General features: G+C 40.6%; 2 protein-coding genes across 12 annotated transcripts in view; one reads left to right on the top strand and one right to left on the bottom strand.

Annotated features, from left to right (window-relative positions):
* Positions 1–2,558, bottom strand: part of Plp1 (proteolipid protein 1) — a 103,406-nt gene extending 100,848 nt beyond the window's left edge. For 8 of the 10 annotated variants that reach the window (XM_038317503.1, XM_038317499.1, XM_038317505.1 and 5 more), the window contains exon 1: positions 2,363–2,558. The gene's annotated coding sequence lies outside the window, so the exon portion shown is untranslated. Of the gene's footprint in view, positions 1–885 lie in introns of all 10 variants that reach the window. The other 2 variants (XM_038317500.1, XM_038317501.1) reach the window with 2 other exon arrangements.
* Morf4l2 (mortality factor 4 like 2) lies at positions 1,585–11,463 on the top strand. 2 transcript variants are annotated; one of them, XM_038317497.1, is made up of 4 exons: positions 1,585–1,656; positions 4,408–4,494; positions 8,806–8,906; positions 9,913–11,463. In XM_038317497.1, exon 4 carries the CDS (start codon positions 9,937–9,939, stop codon positions 10,801–10,803), a length of 867 nt encoding a protein of 288 aa, XP_038173425.1. In that variant the 5' UTR covers positions 1,585–1,656; positions 4,408–4,494; positions 8,806–8,906; positions 9,913–9,936; the 3' UTR covers positions 10,804–11,463. The 2 variants fall into 2 exon arrangements, with proteins under 2 accessions (XP_038173425.1, XP_038173424.1); XM_038317496.1 differs by lacking the exon at positions 1,585–1,656 and adding an exon at positions 2,964–3,096.
* The last annotated feature ends 10,599 nt before the right edge of the window (positions 11,464–22,062 follow it).

Raw genomic sequence — 22,062 nt, 5'->3', positions numbered from 1 at the left:
AGGGTCTGGCTGGGGAGATGTCTCAGGGGGTAAAGTGTGTCTGTTGCTCAAGCATGAGAACCTCAGTTCAATTCCCTAGTACCTACATAAAAGCTAACATGGGGCACGTATCTGTAAGCCCAGTGTTTTAATGGGACTATTGGTGGAGACAGGCAGATCCTAGGAGTTCACCGACAAGCCAGTATAGCCCATGTAGAACAGCCTAAGTTCACTGAGAGACCCTGCCTCTCAAAATATAAGGTGGACAGAAATAGAGGAAGAGACCTAAAATGAAGTGTACCTTTAGCCCCAACATGCACATGCACAAACACTTCTACACACATGTGCATACACAGAAAGCAAAAAAAAAAAAACCCACAGGGCTACCTCATCAGTTGCCCTGAAACATAGCACAATTAAGTGTGAAATATGTTTCACTATCTACAATCTGATTTTTAAAGACACAATCAAGTTATGCAAAATGCAATGAGCATAGAAAAAAAAACGCCTTTTAGACACACAAAAACAGCTTCGTCAGGAAGTCCACTACACCCAAGGCTATACCTGATAACCAGAACCCAGTGACATCACTTTCAAGATAACCAGACACAGGACTAGAATCCTCTGACGCCCTCTGAGCAGTATATAAAAAGAGACCAGGAGCATTGTTCTTCCTCTGTGCACCTGGAGACGGCACCTAGATCTAGCCTTCGGCTGGAGCGTCTCCCCGGGATCCTGTCCCTCTACTCAGAGACTGGATCTGATCTTCGAAGATACACCGCACAGGTGAGCAACCTTGGGGAGAAAGGCTTAAGACTATAATTAGAGACTTAAAAGTATGAACTTTGTGTGATGGCCCTCCGCATAAGAAAATAGAACTTTCTTAAGCCGACTAAGCATACCTACCTTATTGTTAGCAACACGGAAATATCGCATAAAATCAGGGAGCAAACACGCATATTTGCTAAAAATTTCAAGAGGAAAGGACGATAATTTTCAATACTGAAGTCTAACTTTACCTCCAGGTTATCTTTACAGACTGACTATAGTCGTCTGCAATTAACATTGGGAGGAACAGTCAGTATTTAAAAATAAAGTGGGCAAAACCCCAAAAGGATATTCTTTCATTAGGTTTTTTTTTTTAATGTAGAGACAGGTTCTCAACATATAATCTAAACTGGTTTTCAACTTGGGGTCCTTCTGCCTCCTGAGAGCTGTTAGTACAGATGCACCACCAAAGCCCACAGAGAACTTTAGCATCCGTGTTTAGGCTCCTATCAACTCTTGAGTTCAAAAAATATATATAAGGGAGAAAGAAAATCTGGAAGAACAGATGACTTTTTTTCTTTGTAAGGAAAGAAAATAAGAAAAATATCTGGATATATAATTCCCTGCCTAGTGTTGTTACTTTACAAAACTTGATTTCATTCTTCTTTGGGGATTTATGATATATATGAAACAACCAGAGGTTATTGAGTTCATCAAATAAGAAGTGGGTGGGGCAAAAAGAAATAAATCTCACAATCCCCGGGAACCAAACAGCAAATCCTTTGCTGGAATTTGGTGACATCTAGCGGCAGATTCAAGAGATATAAACCTCACCCAGTGAACTTTCTGGAAAACTGACGGAAAGCCTATTTGCCTGAGGATCACTACGCTTGGAGACTAGGACAAAAGGTAGGTGAAGCTTAGAGCCCGCAAAAATTGTGAGGTGTCTCTATCAGAGGGGAATTTAATTCCATATGTTCTCGTTACAAATTATTTCTGCCAATTATGCAGTAAAATGCGTGAGCTGCAAAGGGGAGGTCTGGGTGATGGCGAGGAGGGGAGTATACTTGAAAATTTTAAAGACGCGCCCTTTTAAGTAGCTAATTTAGTTTTGTATCTGGGAATAAAGGGCATTTATATGGTCTAAAATTAAATCAGACTGAGTGGAATGCCGCATGCCTTTATCCCAGGTACTCGAGAGGAAGAAAAAGAGACTGGTGGGTGGGTCTCTACTTGTTCCAGGCCAGCCAAGACCCGTAGTGAGACCGGGTCTCAAAGAAAAAAAGGGGGGGAGGGGAGTAAATAACAAATTAAATCGCAGGCCTTTTCTAACAAAAGCCCTTTACCTCTGTTACTAGTACTTAGCCTTAATTATCTTCCTTTTCATTAATGCAGTTTGCCAACATAAAAAAGCAGCAATCCACCAATATAAAGCATCTCATCTACAACACACAATCGGGCCCCTCCCGCCACCGCAGGGAGTGCACGCCTGCGCACACCCACCACCTCCGGCGCCACGAGGGCTGGTGGGCGCCCACACCCACAGTCCACGGCCACGCGAGCGTGCCCGTGCACCTACACCCAGGTTCTCACGCCATCCGCCTGTGGCACTCACCACCCTCACACACAAACATCAAAACCTTCATTATTCCTTTTTTTCTCTCCTGTTCCGAGAGTTGCGCAACAGGCTCGGGGGCGTGGCCCTCGCTTTGACCTCGCTCTTCCCACTCGCGGGAACCTTAGCTCATTTCCGCCTATCCTATTTCCGCAAGCCACGTACACACTTCCTTTCCCAGTGGTGCGGGGGCGGGGGAGGGGAACGGACCCACCAACCCATAATGCCTCCCTGCAGGAGAAAAAGGGAGAGCGAGGGAAAGGAGGTGGGGGTAAAAAAAAAAAAAAAAACCACGGTCAGGGGAACTCTGGGTCCTGAAAACGGGCCACGTGAACACGCTGCCCTATAGACTTCTGACCCAACGGCTGTAGCGCATTTGGAGGGCGGGCTAAGAGCCTAAAAGGGCGACTGTCATTGGCCGGAATCGCACTAAAGAAGGACGGTAATTGGTTTGATTTCGGCCCGAACCATGAAGAAGCAGGTTGCTAGCACCCGCCTTTACTGCGGCGGAGCGTCACTGCTGACGTGGGGGCGGCGGGCCAATCATTTGGTTATGGAACATTCTAAAACGGAGACAAGACGACTGTGATTGGCTGAAAGGCTAAGCCCGCCCCCAGGGTGACGTGTCTGCCTATGGATATCAGTTGCCAGAGAAACCTGGCTTTACTATGGCGGTTGGAGGAGCAGCGGTGATCACACGTCGGCTGCTGGAAAGAACTGGCTTCTCGCTTCAGGTTTCGGGGTGGGGGTGGGGAGGAAGGGTCGATGATTTCCTCTTTTCTCCGCGTCTTTAGACAGGATTAGCTAGTGGCTTCACATTCAGGCAAAGCTGGATTCGTATTCCTGCTCGCCAACGCCCAACTCGAGCAAGGCTCCTTTCTGTGTTTCGGTTTCCATGTTTGTGAAACGGCGATAATAGTATCCATATCAGAGCCGTAGATTCAAATGTGCACGGTAAAATAGTGCGTGTACGGCTTTAATTGTGAAGCCTGTCTCTCGGAAGGTATTAGCAGTTGTTATTAAAGATAGATATTTGCTTATCCAAAGAAAATTATAAATTACGCAGATTCGCTCGATATACTCTTTTTCGGCGCATCCTTTTTTTTTTTAAATTATTTTACGGATAAAATTTGCTAGCCGAGAATCGCTTTAGAATAGCTGGGGATTGGAATTTTCCCACATTAAAGCAAAAAAAAAAAAAAGGAGCGAGCGAGAGAGAAAGGAGGTAGGGGAAGGAGAATGAGAACAAGCTAGATGTGAAGCACATGCGATGAGTAGGCCTTGTTTGAATCCTGATTCGAGCACGCCAATTGTAAAATTTTCTTTTAAGATTCATCGGGAATTTTTAAATGCGGAATTAATATTCTTTAATGAAATCGGGTGTCAGATTTTTTTAGACGTTTCTGGTAGCAATGTGGTTATGTTTTCAGATTGCTTTATTTTGTGGAAATCTATGTATATTTATATATTTGCGTAAAGATTAAATAATGTCTGAAAATGGCTTCAAAATACGTGGATGACTAGGATTTGCTTCAGAATAATTTCAGCGGTGGAGAGAGATGGGAGGGGTATAACTGGGACCTTCGATTAATAATCGTTTTTAAGCTGAGGGGTAGGCCGATGGGGCTTCCTGTATTTGTCTTTTCCCCCTGGTATATATTTGAAATTTTTCATAATCCTTAAGTCATTTTTTCGGTAGCTTAAAAAAATGGGGGGGGGAGCAGTGGGTGGGGTTACAGATGAAACAAGATGGCCTTCAGTTAGTAATTGTTGAAGCTGGATGATGGATTCGCATCCATTTGTAATGGTGTTCCGTTACAGTTTTATTTATTTCACATTATCCTTGAGAGAAATTATTCATTTTTTTTCAAAAATTGATAAACAATAAAGTACATTTGAAAATAATAACCACGGGGAAATAAAAATTGTGCATTTATCAGCTTTGATATCCTTTGTGTGAGATAAAATTGCGTTGACAGCTGGAAAAGAAAATCACCGTCTCACATCTTTTCTGTCCTTTTCCATCTCTTTGTTTGACCTTCTAGGTCATCTGAAAAGCTCAGTTTGCTACACAATAAGGATCAGGAGATCTGACCCTGGTTGCAGAACCATTCCTGTTTGCAGAATACAGGGTAAGTGCTTTCCTTCTGGCCTCGGTTCACAAACAAGATCATATCACATAACCTTCCTAAATGGCTAGGAATATTTTGAAAATTAATAAGCTCCCATCTGAGAAAGTGCTCTAAATTCTGAAAGGGTAAGGATACACATTAGATATAAGCCCATGTAATCTTCATCTCTTAAAAAAAAATCTGAAAATTAGTGCTATGTAATGGTTTCACAGATTCAAATAATGGAATATTTTTCTCAAGAGCAAATGAGGGCTTGATGGATTTGATTACCGGCTCTGCCACTTACTGTGTAATCGTGAACAAGAAACTTCCTTTGTTCCAGAATGTCCTCATACAAGTATTTGATGGAATAATACTTCTGGCTTTAGTAGTCATGAAACATTTTATACACGCATACAAGAACACATTTTTGTGAAATGATGAATATAATTTTCGTGGAATTTTTTTAATTAATATTTTTGGTTTCTCTCATTTTCCAGAAACAGCAATTTACTACTAGAACTGAATTCTGAAATTAAGACTTCTGGCTTTATCTGATCAAAGTTTTAAGTACAATTACTTTTGAGGAAATTTCCCAGAGCTATAATTTTAGCTACCATATCCATCAGCTAACCATTTTCTTTAATATCATTTTCCTCTTTTGTTCAGACTGCAAATGATCTGTTGGGTTGGGAATGAGTACTTCCCTAGCATATATGAAGTTCCACGTTTGAATCCCCAGCTGTGCACAAGCCAACTGTGGGAGCACATGCCTGCAATCAAATATTTGGGGGGGGGTGGAGGCAGGGATTTCAGAGGCTCAGAGTTACCCTCAGCTTTATAGTGAGTTTGAGTCTAGCCTGGGGCACTTGAGATGAGACCCTTTCTCAAAAAAAGAAAAGGTTTTAAGCATAAGAAATGTTTTGTGTTCCAAATGAGAAGGTTTATATATGCCTGATTTTATACAGAGACCAAGAGATGGAAAAAATGGTGTAATCGATAAAGGTTTCTGCCGGTGAATTGTCGAGGTTTATAACTGATGTGTTTGTGACACATGCACACACGAAACTGCATTTGGAGTCGGATTGCATGAAGCAGTGAAAGGAAGGGGTGTGTCCCAGTCTATTCAAGGCGACATTTTTTAAAGGAGTTACATAATTCTCTTTAATTTTTCTCCTTTGTAAAGCTAGGTTTCCGTGGAGAGCGCTTCCCTGGTAGAAGAGAGCAATTTAGAGAATGATTGGGGGCTGAAAGTGGATCAATAGGGACTGACAAAGCAAGGGCCAGAGAGCTCAGAAATAGGGAAACCTCGCAGACGAAAAGGCTCTTGACTTGGGCATTTGGGAACCATCTGAGTAGTGTGCCTATGAAGCGTACAGTGTGCAGTGGTAATGAAATGAAAATATATGTAAAATCCATGGATGAGCACATCGCAAAGTCATGAATAATGTGTATGGCTCAGGTTTTGTTTTTTTTTTCTCACTAACCCTTCTCTCTACAGTCAATCACTTACCAGCTTTCTTCATTTCCTTCTAGATTACCTAATTACAATCTAAAATGTGTTCAGATATGCACAAGAATATTTTATGGTTTTTATTGTACAGACTGGTTTCAATGTAGATACTATTAACTACCTATATTTATTTAACAAATAGTCGTTAAGTGTCTTTTTTTCCATTCACAGATCTCTTGTCTAACTTCTTTCATGGTATTTCTTTCACAGTGACATTCCTTTATCTGACATGATATTCCACATTACAAATGTATCACCTTTCCTCAGATCACTAAGGTTATCCCCAGTACTTTGCTGTTAAAATAATAACACATAAACTACCTTTTATATCCATTTACAGATAATATTCTAAAGCAACATTTATGCCCTTAAGCCATAATACTGTTACAAGCACAACCAGAATTACCACTGATAGGACCTACAAATGGGTGTGGCATCTTGGGCCTGTAATTTCAGTGGCTGGAAAGCAAAGGCCAGAGGTTTGATGCAAATTCCAGGCTAGCCTGGGCTTGGGAAAAGAGCCCCTTAAAAGTCAAGTCACTTATACTTATGGATACCTATATTTATAGAATAGCACTTCTCATTGAGAAAAGAATGGGCTCATCAGTAATGAACATTGAGAAAATATATCTGTAAATTTGGGAGAACCTAAAAACATAAAAAAATAATAGAGGAACTAATTTACAAAATTTGTTTAGCATCATTTCCCCTGAGCATAACAAAGCCAAAGGTTGCAAAGGAAAAGCCAGCCGGGATCTTAACAAAAAAACATGGTGGTGTGATCAATGTGAAACAAAAAGCACCCTAGAAGAAAAGGAAATAAAAATGCCCATGTGAGAAAAAGAGGTCTGACCAGCGAAATAAGAAAAGATGGCTTGAGATCATACATTTCAAATGAAGATACCCCACTATATAAGTTAGATTGGCAAAAAGCAAATAATGTTTGCAGCTTGGGATCTAGTTACCTTAGCAGTTGAGTGCTTGCCTAAGGTGTGGGAGGCCCTGAATTAAAGGTGTTAAGGTTCGGGAATATAACTCGGCAGTAGAAGACTTGCCTTACGTGCAGGGCAAAAATAAAAAGATTTTCTGGTGTTTACCAGAGAATGTAGTGTATAACTGATCATTTTTACTCAGGCTTGTAAATTCATACAGTTTTTTAAGGGAAAACAATTTAGCACCAGGTAAAACACCTTAAATATGTTGCACCTTGGTCCACTAAATAAAGCAGCTTGGAGTGTTGGAAGAAATATAAGAAAAAATGTCTGAACATAGCCTAAAAGGTGCATAGTATAACCTTAACATGGGGACATGATTTTCTTTAAAAGATTATTTTTTTTAGAGGATGAGATGCAAGATTAGATAACATGTGCTCACCTCTACTCCAGTACACAAGTAGGGGCAAACAGAAAATTATTCTAGAGCTAGTATGCAGGGATTTAGTGGGAAAGTGTTGTACTGGTCTAAGACCTGTTTTCTAACTACTGCAAAAGATCCAAGATTAACTGCATTAGAACTTTTAATTTTATTGTATCCTTGCCTTTATTTACTCTGGCCATATAAGCTTGGCCTGAATGTTGTATGAATTTTCCTATAGAAATGTCAAATCATTTGACATCACAAATGTCAAACCATTGCATTTAGCATATGAATATGTATGGATAATAGAATATAATCAATAGCAATGTAGTAAGTTCAGCTGTCATTCTCAAGTTCATTGGTAAAGAAGTGCTGATTACTGTGGCTTCCAAAATGGTTCCTGAGTGTTTTTTTTTTTTTTTTTTTTTTTTTGTTTTTTTTTTTTTTTTTGTTTTGTTTTTTTTTTTTTTTTTTTTTTTTAGTTAAATAGTCCCAGACTGAGCTTTCTGGATTTCACTCTTTCCTACTCACAGATCTCCATTTTAAAGTAGAAAAAAAAACCTAGCAGCAGCATTTTGTGATGATGAGAGTTTACAAAAAGATAGCATTTCTAGCTACTATCACAACCAAACATACAGGGCATATTTTTATCTCAGCATAATGATTTTTATTCCCATACTATTAACCTCTGTATTCACCAATTTCAGTGCTTAAAGGGCTGGTATCACCTTTCACTATCTGCATGGAGCTTCCTTCGTGTCTTTTGAATTAAATGGTATTTCCTTGAACTGCCTAATATTCTAAGCACCTGTGGCTTTCATTTCTAAGCAAGTCTTTAAGTCTGAATTCCCCCCCCCCCCACAGGAATTCCATGATACCTACCCACATGATTGGCTAAATCTGGCTTTAATTAAAGATGGGCTGTCGTCCTATTCTCAGAGGTTGCCATGAATGTATGTGTAACAGCCGTGTTTTACACATTTAAACGCCTGTTTAAAACAAATGGGATTGCATTGGTCATAAGAATTGGGCTTCGTTCTTTCTGTGCTATCTGTCCATTTTAGGGTCCCTTTCTGTGCTTCTTTTCTATTTAACCAATGGAGTTTTAAGTGTCAGTATATGAACCTGTATTCTGTAGTATGTAGTTCATATTACTCTCTGCCTGTTGAATATGTAAATGTACAGCCACTTGAGTGAAATCCTTGTATCCACATTCACATGTGGAAATGTTTGTGTGACGTGCTATGCTAAGCTGTTCAGCCATAACATGACATGCTTAGAGCAGCCTGTAACAGACCAGGAAATCGTTTGTCATGTATCATTTGTTTGAGTTCTTCCAACTCCATTTGGCAGATCAAAAAATCTTTAATATTTTCCTTCATATGTGTAAGACACATTTGTAATTTTTTTGAATGTTTTCACAAAAGTTCATCTTCATTGCGGATACCTACTTTCCTTTTTAGGTTGTATTCTCACTCCATCCTTCCAGACCATCCTAGGAGATCTCTAAGATTCCATCTGGGAAATTACTAGGAGTCCTTGGAAGGGAAAGAAGGAAGATTGTGTAAGTCAAGGGGATTGTTTAATGAATCATGCTATAAGAGTAGCAGGAGATTTATTTTTTTAACTCATTTTCACTGAACATTCTTTCTCTTGAAACCTAACTTTGGCTTCCAAAATCACATTCTTCCTCTCCAATGAAGATCTCACCATTTTATCTGTGGTCTCTTTCTTGATAATTCTTTTTAATACCTAATACCTTTCTTCCTTAGGTTTTCCAGAATTCTATGTGTGAAATTCCTCTGTTCTCAAATGCAATGGTTCACTGGTTCATAGTATATGCTACCAGCTGTACAACAACTACTTAAATCTCCACTTCTTTGCTCTGGCCTCTTACCTGAGTGTGAACATTCTCTGTTCAAGTGCACACCCCCAATATAAAAAGTCCCAACCGAGCATCTTTCTCCTCTGAGCAGTTTACTTGTGCATACATCTCATATGATGGTACAAATAAGATGATCCATCCTCAAAACCTGAAAGTTGTGGCTCCCACCTGCCCCAGGTTCTCCTCTGCCAGTTTGACTCTAACCTTCAATTATTGTATTCCTCTGTGAGTTGTGTGTGCATACGTGTGTGTCGTTTCTCTTTGCCATTATACTACTTAAGGCATACCTAGACTTGTACACACAAACCTTTACTGTTAATTCATCTTACCTACAACCTGTTAAACCATTCTTCCCTTATACTTTGAAATTCTTGTTCCAAAGTCTTGAATTTCAACTCTACTTCCTTCTATGGTTTTGTCACAATATCTTTTTCTAAAATTAAATCCCTTCTTTTAAATAGCATCAAGAAACGATTTTATGGGCATGTCTGATGAGTTGTTTAGTGAGGCAAGGGTTGTGGGTGGTAGTAAGGATTAGAGAAAGGAGAAGATAGAAATGCACTTATAAATGGTCCAGAAATAGGACCTGGAATCCATAGCCAACAGATTTGGGCATGTGTTGTGTTCTGATGGGCCTCGAAGTCACCATAGTAAACAATCAAATTAAATACTTTATATATTACAGTGGTTGGAATAAAAACAGGGTTGAATGAGTTCCAGAAAGCAGGCTTCTCAAACTCGTGGACAACAATCTGCTGAAGAAGACAACTTTAAGAAGCCAACTCGAGGCAACATGCAGAGAAGTAAGATGAGGGGAGCTGCCTCCGGAAAGAAGTCAGCTGGTTCACAGCCCAAGAGTCTTGAACCAGCCCTCCCAGGAAGATGGGGCGGTCGCTCTGCTGAGAACCCCCCTTCTGGTTCGGTGCGGAAGACACGGAAGAACAAGCAGAAGGCTCCTGGTAACGGCGATGGCGGCAGCACCAGCGAAATGCCCCAGCCCCCACGTAAGAAAAGGGCACGGGCTGACCCCACTGTGGAGAGTGAGGAGGCATTTAAGAATAGGATGGAGGTGAAAGTGAAGATTCCTGAAGAATTAAAACCATGGCTGGTGGAGGACTGGGACTTGGTTACTCGGCAGAAGCAGTTGTTCCAGCTCCCTGCTAAAAAGAATGTAGATGCCATTCTTGAGGAGTATGCCAATTGTAAGAGATCGCAGGGAAATGTTGATAATAAGGAGTACGCAGTGAATGAAGTGGTGGGAGGGATAAAAGAGTATTTCAATGTGATGCTGGGCACTCAGCTGCTCTACAAGTTTGAGAGGCCCCAATATGCTGAGATCCTTCTGGCTCACCCCGATGCGCCAATGTCGCAGATCTATGGGGCACCACACCTACTGAGATTATTTGTGAGAATTGGGGCAATGTTGGCTTATACGCCCCTTGATGAGAAAAGCCTTGCGTTACTGTTGGGCTATTTGCATGATTTCCTTAAGTATCTGGCAAAGAATTCTGCCTCTCTGTTTACTGCCAGTGATTACAAAGTGGCTTCTGCTGAGTATCATCGCAAAGCCCTGTGAAGGTCTACTGACCGCTCACTATTGTCTGGTATCTGTAAACACTTCTGTTTAGTCCTTTCAGTGTATAATTGATGTTCTTTAAAGCTGTCAGTGTAAAACAGGGCTTATGTTTCAGTTTGTTTCCTGTTCTGTTGTAAGCAGAAAATAAAAGGAGTGCCCGACTCCTTTCCTCATTTCAGAGTTGCTACCAGTGTATGCAGTAATTAGACAAAGAAGAAATTCAGTAGAACATTTTATTGCCTAGTTGACATCATTGCTTGAATGCTGGTGGTTCTATCCCTTTGACACTACACGGTTTTCTAATATGTGTTAATGCTACGTGATAAGATGCCCTGGTTCCTAGTGCCAAAGGTTCAACTTAATGTATATACCTGAAAACCCATGCATTTGTGCTTCTTTTTTTTTTTTTACCGTGCTTGACGTAAACAGCCCATCCTCTGCGATCCATCTTTGTTGTTGCTTAGGCATTCATTCTATCTTTGCTTAAATTGTTGAAGGATGGTGATTTGTTTTCTGGTTTTTGTATTTGAGTCTAATGCACGTTCTAACATGATAGAGGCAATGCATTATTGTGTAGCCACAGTTTTCTGAAAAGTTGATATTTTAGGAATTGTATTTCAGATCTTAAATAAAACTTGTTTCTAAATTTCAAAGCAAAAACTTTTCTGATGTGCGTTTTGTATTACTGAGTCTAACAAATGCAGGCTCAGCCGGGCAGTGGTGGCACAGAAGAATTTGTCTCCCAGAAGAAAAGTCCCTTTCTTGGACTGGAGAGATGGCTCAGCCTGTACTGCTCTTTCAGAGGACCCAGGTTTGGTTCCTAGCAATTCATGACCACCTGTAGCACCAGCCCCAGGGGATCTGGTACCTTCTGGCCATCTCAGGTAATTGTATGAACATGGCCCACACATACACATAATTAAAAGTGAAAATCTTTTTAAAATGCTTGCTGTAGGAGATAGGGTTATGTTCTGTTGGGAAACTTTCCCTCCTCAGTGTGGCTTCTCTGGGCTAGATTGCTTTTCTAAGTCTTAGGAAAAGTTCCTGGTCATGTTTTTCCTCATATGGTTGTTTTTACACTTTAAGCAGGAAAAGTATTAATAGGATTTTTGTTGAAATTTGGAAAATGTGATTAAGGGCAAATTGAAAGACTCCTGAGTCCTATAAGATCAGGCAGTCCTGGAGGTTTTTTTCTCATTGGCAGAGAGGCAGAGTCATGGCATATATTTAGTTTGGACAAGCATAACAATGCTATAGACTGGTGAACAGAAATTTCTTAGGGGGGGATGGCGTGGGGCAAAGGTTACTGGAATGGTATACAGCTGTGAGGGAAGGGGCCATCGGACAGCAGTTGTGATGTACATTTGAATCCTGAAAACAAAGATTCCAAGCTCAAAAATGACTCTGTTTTACTTCTGCGTCTTCCCAGTATATAGATAGCCTCCTCCCTTTTACCAAACTGGAAGCCAGAGAAGGAAGACCTTTTACATGTAGGCTATATTGGGAAGCCTGAGGTACACAAGAGCAAAGAGAAATGGATGAAGGAGGTGAGGTATAATGGGGCTGTCTAGCATACACGAAATAACCATAATTACTACTTAATTCATAGAATTATGAATGCATATTTTAATAGAGGTGAGATCAGAATATACATATAATTTAAGTGTTTTTGTCCCTGAGATTGTTATAAAAAGGACTCATATTTTGTGGCTTTAAAGGTGAGATCAGAATATACATATAATTTAAGTGTTTTTGTCCCTGAGATTGTTATAAAAAGGACTCATATTTTGTGGCTTTGGCAGGTGCTTTTCTCTTCCCATTTTTACAAAGCTACTTTTAAGATTTTTGGAACTATAATATTTCCATTTTCTTCCTTTTGATCCTTCGCATATACCCTTCCTTGCTTGCTGTCAAACTCATGGTCTCTTTTTTTTTAATTGTTTTAAAATGAGTGAATGGAAATAAGATGTCAAATGGGAAAATTTTGAAAAGTAAGAAGAGGCCTAGAGAGTCAGCTCAGCAGTAAGAGCACTTCTTGCTCTTGCAGACGACATGGGCTTTATTCCCAGCACCTACATGGTAGCACACAGCCATGTATAACTTCAGTTCTGAGTACCATACATGCATGCAAAACACAGAAAACAAAATAAATATTTTAAAAAGTTTTTGCATAGCAAAATTTGGAATAAAGTGGCACTCAACTAAAACAGTATTTTAGCCACCAAAATAGAGGAACAGAATATTATAAGTGAATGAATGAATATGTGTATTTCATGTGTTGGGACATATGAATCAGTGAAAGAATAATAGAATCAAGAAACATTTTGAGAAAATATTTCTGGGAGTGGTTTGGGGAGGGAGTTCTTTGCATTACATTTTACTATATAAAGTACATTCTAAATGGATTAATGGTTCACATTTTATCAATGAAACCAAAGGATGCTGCCCTAAAGTAGAGGTTTGTATCATCATGACTCAGATACGCCCTTTCTGAATATAAGATTGGCAAAGTGTCCATCAAAAATGGGTAGATTTAAGAACATAAATATTTAAATAGCTTCATGGTAAAGCAATATGGAGGAAGTTGTGAGACATGAAAATAGCCTGGTCATAATATCAATAGCATGTTCATATATCCATAGCATATATGAAGGCCACATAGTTGGTATCCTTAATTATTTTTCTACGAGTAATAATGGACTAGGAAAATAAAGCTAAAAATACAGGGTAATTTTAAAAAGTAGCCTTTCTTTACCCTAGACATAAATTGTTTTGAGACAGCATCTCTCTATGTTGCCCTGGTTGATATGAAACTTGCCATGTAGACCAGGATGGCCATTGTTCTGACTAGTTTTTTGTCAACTAAATGAGCTAAAGTCATTTGAGAGATGGGACCCTCAGTTGAGAACACGCCTTTATAAATAGATTGACTGTGGACAAGCCTGTGGATCCTTTGCTTACTGATCGATGGATAAGGGCCCAGTACATTGTGGGACTGATGGTCCTGGGTTCTAGAAGAAAGAAGCCTAAGCAAGCCAATAAGCAGCACCCCTCCATGGCCTCTGCATCAGCCCCTGCCTCCAAATTATTGCCCTGCTCGAGTTCCTGTCCTCACTTCCTTTAAATGATGGGCTTCAGTGTGGAAGTGTAAGGCAAACAAACCATTTCCTCTCCAACTTGATTTTGGCCGTGGTTTTCACAGCAATAGTAATCCTAACTAGAACAGAGATCTGCCTGTCTCTGCCTCCCAGATTTTAGGATTAAAGGCATTCCTCACCATATGCAGCCTTAGATATGAATTTCTAAAATAATATCCTTTTTTTAAAAAAAAAGATTTTTGAGACAGGGTCTCTCTAGCTTTTGAGCCTGTCCTGGAACTCACCCTGTAGACCAGACTGGCCTTGAACTCACAGAGATCTACCTGCTTCTGCCTCCTGAGTGCTGGGATTAAAGGCATGCACCACCACCGCCCAGCAAAATAAAAATCTTTCCTACCACCAGCCTTTTTGTAATGGGCAGAAAGTTACTTGCGTGAATATGCTTTTAGGTGCTCTATCAGTATATTTGTCAGACAGTAGTAGAAGCCAGTTCCAGTATGACCATTGTGCAATGACTAAACATACTATATGTTAATTAGTCCTCCCAAAATTCCACTTGTTTTCGGTTAAGGGACAGAGGAAGAGTAGCAGCAGGACCTGCATAAACAATAAAGGGGTTTTGTTGATAATTCTATGCACCTTATTACCTAATTACTATCACTTTTTAACCCTCATGCATGGAACATGTGAATTGCTCAGTGAATAGAGTCTTTGTATCTTGAGGAAGAGACCTGGTCAGTCATCCTCATCAACTTAGACCATGAAACCCAATATGGACAAGTTCAACAGAACCGCCATATATGGGCTGCCCATGCATGCTTCAGTGTTGCCAGGGCATAAATTTCATTATTTCTTTGTATCTTAGTAAGTACCTCATTTAGATAGGTGAATTCTTTGGATCAGATGGCTGAAGGTATTCAAATTCTGAATTAGTGATTGACGAGTTTGGAGACCCTTTGTCTTCACATCCTCTTTGCAATCTAGGGTTAGACCATACAGATGAGCTCTTTTTTTTAAGGTAAATCTTTTAAAATTTTTTATAGGGTTTATGATAGCCACTTCATTTTGTCCACCAGATGAGTTCTTAAGAAGGACTTTAATCCAGTTCAGGAAGCACTGTATAAATGATACTCATGAAACATCCCAAAGGGTGAACAGAATTTGTTATGAAAACTTCAAACGAGAGGCCTGCCAGAGTAGGGTTTAGCTCACATGCTTAAGCATGTAAGAGATACTACATTTTTAAATTGATTTTAGGGACTAGAGAGATGACTCAGCAGTATGAGTTCATACCGCTCTTACAGAGGACCTGTGTTCAGTTCCCACACCCATGCCAGGAGAATTACACCCACCAACTATAACTCTGGATCCAGGGAATCTGACACCCTCATCTGGCCTCCATAGGCACCTGTACCCAGTATATGTGCATACAACATACAGACACACATTCATACACGTATTTAGAAATAAAATGAATCAGCCATATGTAGTGGTGCGTGCCTTTAATCCCAGCACTCAAGAGGCAGACACAGGAGGATCTCTGAGTTTGAGGCCAGCTGCTTACATAGCAAATACCAGGCCATCCAGGGCTATTTTTGTCACAGAATAAATATTCAGAAATGATTATTCTCTGTCCTTTCTCCCTTACCAAAGGTAAAGTGTATCTGTCATCAAGAGATAAAGTCCTCAGCCTGATGTCTCCAGACTAAGGCTTTGTAAAGATACCACAAAGAATTGAAGAAAACTAGGTGTGATGGTGTATGCATGTAATCCCAGCACTTAGACAGCTAGAGGCTCAAGCCTGGCCGACATAAAATGATTCTGTCTCAAAAACTTGGAGTGTTAATGAAGACTTATAGAAAAAAATAAACACTTATGTTTATGTTTAAATAAACACTTTATGTTTATGATGTACAACAACAAAAAAAGGAGAGTTCCTTTATCCTACTTTTGCCATTTAAATTAAAGTTTGAGTAAAGTTATCTTTCTACTTTGGAAAAAAAATTTTCTACATAGAGAAACCCTGTCTTGAAAAACCAACCCCCCCCCCCAAAAAAAATTTCTTTCAGTTTTCAAAGAATACTCAGTAGGCAAGAAAGAAAGGGATGGAAAGATGCATAGAAAACATATGGCAGATAGCAAACACAAAGAACTGTGAAGGCAAAAAAAGATCTATAATATGTCAATAATCCATATGAATTAAACCCTCTTATTGAAAGAAAACCCAGACTGGATTATTTTACAGGACATAGAGTTCAGGATTGTTTTTAGGGTGTAATTAGAAGTACCTGGAAGAGTGTAAAATAGAACAAGGGGAAGAGGATGAAGTGTATTTCAGTGACAGGATGCTTGCTTAGCATCTGCAAGACCCATGCACCAAAAATACGATGGGAAAACATATAACAGGCAAACAATAAGCAGAAGGAAGTTGGAACAACAAAGTCATATGTATATGCAAGCTTTCTTGTCGGACTATCTTTGGATTGTCAGCCCCCAAATAACAACTCAGAGACTTGTTGCTAATTATGAAACCTTGGCCTTAGCTTAGACGTGTTCCTAACTAGCTCATATAACCTAAATAAACCCATATTTTTTATTAATCTACATTCTACCATGTGGCATTACCTTTTCCATCTTGCACCTCCTGTTTCCTCTCCATGTCTCCTGGTGTCTCTTGCACGCCTAAATTCCTCTCCCCTCTTTCTTTCTGCTGTCTAGCTATTGGCTGTTCAGCTTTTTATTAAACTAAACATAAGAATACAGCTTCACACGGTGTACAAACATCCCACAATAATCATAGTTAAATCACTAATAGTATTCATTCATAGGAACGTGGAATGTGACAGACACAGTGCCAAGCAAATGCACATATATTGACAAAAATATTGGGAAGAAGATACAAAAATGCAGCTTTAAATTTGTGTAATATGATACATTTAAACTTAATTTTTTTCCCTCGGCTTTATGATTTTTCTGTCCTCTAAATAGCTGTACAATTTACTTTTAGTCACAAATTGAGCCTTAAGTGATTAGAATGTCCAATACTAAATAATAAAGGGCCTCCTGAGCTTGATTTAGGATTAAGCCTTCTCTGTTCAGCTTGCACCAACTTTCGATGACCCTCCCCACTGGTAGGGAATGTGCCAAGTTTCTTCTCGTGGCCCATCCTCCTCCCCCAGCTGACTGATTTTGACTGTAGGCCGGTCCACCATTGGGGTGAAGAGGAAGTAAACAGGACAAGGGCTTTGGCTTCTTGACATGTAGCATAGCAAACCTATTTCACAGTTATTGGGTCTAGCCGCTACTTAAAGCACACTCTCATTACAGGCTACTGGACCGAAATTTGCACAACAGTGAAACATTCTATTGTTCCCCCAGTCACCCATGCATTCCATACAGTTTCTCTGCTGAGACTCATAGCACAGCCAAACATTTCTCCGGAAAGTTTCAATACCAAGCTGTTTGCTCTCCTTCCTGACCCATCTCTGGCACACAGGACAACTCACGTATCTTTTTCTTCTTGATGAACTGGAAACTCAGAAAGATCCCAGTACAGCCATCTCCCCTGTATTCAATTAGCACAGCTCCATTCTTTTTATTTTTTTTTTAAAAAAAACTTTATTTAATTTTATGTATGAGTACTCTGCATGTACACCTGCGTGTCAGAAGAGGGCATCAGATCCCATTGTAGATGGTCATGAGCCACCATGTGGGTGCTGGGAACTGAACTCAGGACCTTTGGAAGAGCAGCCGGTGCTCTTAACCACTGAGCCATCTCTCCAGCCCCCACAGCTCCATTCTTTAAGCGCTAAGTTTCCTCACGCCACAAACATAATATTCCATTGTGCTTCTCAGTTTCAACTTCAAGAGGTCTAACTGAACCTTCTGGGTGAAGGGAAAAGCAATACGACTCTTCATCCTTGAAAGCCTAGCTAAGAGAAATCCTGTTCAGAATGGGTTAGGAATATATCCCAAGGAGTACTTGCCTAACATTTATGAGGCCCTGGGCTTCATCCCCAACATCCAGCATTATACCACCCAAAGAAGGAAAAAGAAAAGCTCTTCTAAAAATGAAACTTCCCTCTTCATAGCTCTGCTCTTGACCTTTGAAACCTCCTTGTTGATTCTAGAGCTGCTGGCTTGTTGTTTGAAATATGGATTTAACTACATAGCTGTCACATCTTAGTACTTAAGAGTAAACTTCCGATTTGACGTATTGTCCTGCGGATTTAAACCAGCGATGCCCTTAGTCCTGGAACGTTACCATCCAATGTTTAAGAGACATTTAAAAGGCAGTGTGTGTGTGCGCGGGGCTGGAGAGATGGCTCAGCAGTTAAGAGCACTAGCTGTTCCTCCAGAGGACCTGGCTTACTTCCCAGCACCATCATGGCAGCTCACAAGCATCTGTAACTCCAGTCCCAGGGGATGCAACACCCTCACATAGACAGACATACAGGCAAAACACCAATGCACATGAAAAGGGTAAAAAGACCGAGTAGGGTAGAAAGCACGGGCTTGAGAACTATAACAAAACTGCCCAAACTCCAGGCTCTACAATTTACTAGATTAAGGACTTCATCTATGTAGTCAACCTCTGAATTCTGTTTCTTCTTCACTTAGCAGGATCATTGCTATCTTATAGGATTTTTTTTACAAGAATTAGAGATAAAACCGACATAGAGCACCAAACACTGCATGTAACCATTGCTGGACACTCAAGCACATGTTTCCTACATAATTTGCCTCTTTCCTTCCTTTAAGTGGTTCTCAATCTTCCTGATACTGTTACACTTTAATACAGTTCCTCATGTTGTGGTGACCCCCCCCCACACACTATATAATTATTTCTGTTGCTACTTCATAACTCTAATTTTGCTATTGTTATGACTCATAATGTAAATATTTGTGTTTTCCGGTGGTCTTAGGCAACCACTGTGATAAGGTCATTCAATCCTCAGGTTGAGAACCACTGCTTGTCTTAGTAAGATATGACAAGAAATGGAAAACGCAGATATGATCTTCCAGGCCATTACTGTATCCCAGAAAGAATTATGTGGTGGATTATGTATAAGAAAAGAAATAACATTTTTATCTTTCATTTGGAGAGTCAAAAATAGAAGACAGAAATCATTGTATTTGTTTCATGTGTTTTCCTGAACCTTAATTTAAATTCTAAATTTAAAAACATATTGAAGCAAATATACTTTGAGCTCCATAGATTAAGAGCAAGTTTTCCAGTTCTAAACTCAACCAAAGTTTTAAGGTCTAGTGAGAGCGTTGCTCCACCTCCGACCTCATCTTTGGAAGATGGAAAACAGAAGATACATACAGCACACTCCGTGCTGGCATTAAGTAATCTACATAAACGTAACAACAACCCTAAGGTGCAGTTAGGTAACCATGATCATTTCAAAATGCAACAAAACAGTATAGTTCCGTGGTCGAGCATACGTTTAGCTTGGATGAGGCTCTGAGTTCAATCATCACCACCAAAAAATAGCAACTTAGAGGCCAAAGACACACAGCTAAGAGTAGAAAACTTAAATCCAGTTCGCAGTTATTTTGAGTACTTTTAACCTCTGTACTCTCCTGCCTCTGAAAAGCTGTACAGCTACATGAAACGGTGAGACATTAGACTATCTGTGAAGGATAGCGTGGGTCCCCCTAGAAGCTTTATGCCAAGATCTGAGTCGACAGACACCAAAGAGAAGCTGGGGACGGGCTTTGCGTGGATAAAGGGAGGGAGATCAGAAGAGGGGAAGAGGAGAGCTACTGTGTTACATATCTCACACTTGTGGAAGACAGAAGGAAGAATGTAGGCAAAAGCAGAGTCAGACAACAGTGTATTGATGAGAACCACGAACAGCCTAATGAAAATATAAGCAAATATGAAAGACCCCCCCCATAAAGCTGTAAAGGCTTAGTTCTCATAATCTAGCAGGCTCAGTCATGGTATTTGTAATAGTCTAGGGATTCACAGCCTTGTGAGTAATCTGTAAGGGTCATTACAGGGACAGTTTCTTTGCAGTTATCCACATACCTCCCGCTGAGCAAGGCCTCATTATATTGCTAGGGCCATGGGTCTTATCTGTTCTATGCTACATCATCGTAGAAGCTGCCTCTCAATTTACTGTCTCCTAAGAGCAGGGTGATTGTAGTTAGCATGGAGCTGTTTTTTTCTTTCTTCTTTCTTTCTCTTTCTTATCCCCTCCCTTTTCTTTTCTTCTAGATTCCTGAGACCTCAGTGATGTTTTCTGTCAAAAACTTAGTCAGGCAAATCAGTTCTTGGACATGTGACTGAGATACTATAGCCTTTTGTGTGGGGAAGGAAACGAAGCGTGGCCTGGAAACAAGTTTTTCAAACCCCAGTTCAGAGTCTGACTGCCTTGGTGTTCAAGTCAAGTGCCCCATGCAGTGCACGGGGACGTTTGAACAAGAGGCAGCAGCTTTTCCTACCACGTTAGAGGCCCACAGGTCTTTGCAAGTTCCCTTTGGTGGGGTCCCATACTTCTGAGCCTGCGATGACTCAGAGCAAAAACGGTCTGCACCAGGCAGCCACAGAGCTAAGTCATCACAAAAATCATAGAAACAGACCAGGGCACATCCCAAGCGTGTCTCAAGTCAGAGCAAGGTGGATAGGAGAGGGATGGGCAAGGTCTTGTCTGCTGGCTAAGCTCATTTTTGCCAGTTTTTCTAGAGGCTACTTCACTGGACTCTGGGGGAAAAGGTCAGCTACTTCTGCTTCAACCCCAAGTCAGTCCCAATGAGACACCAAATTGACCCAAAGACAATCCCCAACCACTGTGTCTACTGAGGGAGCTCTGGAGTGTTCCTCCTCCCCTGTAAGACAATGCCTGAAAAAAGGAAGGGCAATGAGGAGCAGGGCAGCATACTCTGATCAGCAAAGAAGACAGTTGGTCCAAGTAAATCTATCTGGAACAGCCCTGTCATTAACCCTAGAGGACCTGATGCCTCCTGAAGGCTGGAGCACAAAGAGCAGAAGCATCCCACCGAGGATTGGGAAGCTCTTCCTATAAGATTGCCCCCTTTGAATGCTAAGGGGATGGATTTACCCTTTCTTATAATAAACCTGGCACTTGTGCCTGAAACCTTACCTCACTCTAGAAGGAATTCCAGCCCCTCCAGCATGCAGCAGGCTGTACTAGCCTTAAAGAGAGAGAGACCTGAAGACATGAACAGTTCCCAAAATAGCGTCGGGGTGGGGGGAAGGAGAAGGGAGTATGTATGAATAAAGGGCATATTTTTACTTACTTTATAGAAACATAACTTTTCCCTTCTGGTTTTTTTTTTTGTTCCTTTTTAATGCATTAGAAAAGTGTTTTCCCTTGAATTCTTATGAATATTTTGTATGAAAAATTTCTCAATTTATGGTTCACCTCTCCTACACGGGAAACTATATTTCAAAGATCATTGCCATCTAGACCTCGGGGGTAGGTGAAGGCACTTTTTTAGTTTTAGCTAATAGGCTGTGAGTAGTAGCAGGCTCTCTTTACACTACTACGTGGTGAGTCAGAGACTTTCAGGATGGTCTCCACTGCCACAATGATCAGTAATAATCCAGATTGTGAATCCTGATTTTCCCAAGTCCCTAATAAACCATGGGGGAGTGGAGCAGGGCTCTTTGACCCCTAACCTTTACTAATACAACTTGGGCATGTTGAGGCACTATGATTTTTTGTTTTTGTTTTTGTTTTTCTTACCAAAAGGAATGAGGAAATGGGGGGAAATTGTAGGGAATGCAGTCTAGGAAAGGATCAGCTTCCTCAACCCCCACCAGGGACCAACCACTCTCGTACCCACCTACAGGGATTCAGTTGCTTCCCTCTTTCCCCATTTATGCTCAACATGCCCACAGCCTCTATAAAAGGAAGCTGACACCCATGTAGGATTCAGATCACTTCCCCAACAATCCTTGTGCCCACCATTTTCTGAATCCAAATGGACAGAGCGTTTGTCTGGTGTGCCAGCACGGCAGTACGTGGCCAACTGCAGCATCCATTTCCCATGTCTTTTCCATTCCAGAATTTTGCAAGTGGTTCCTACTTTCACCCTGATTTGCAGCAAGCACTTCTCCTCTTTACCTGGGTCGGAGGTTATCCTGCTCTGAGTGCCCAAACCTGAGTTCAGTCCCGTTACTAGG

Source organism: Arvicola amphibius, chromosome X (assembly GCF_903992535.2).
Source record: "Arvicola amphibius chromosome X, mArvAmp1.2, whole genome shotgun sequence".
NCBI lineage: Eukaryota > Metazoa > Chordata > Mammalia > Rodentia > Cricetidae > Arvicola > Arvicola amphibius.
This window is presented reverse-complemented; position numbering and strand designations above follow the sequence as displayed.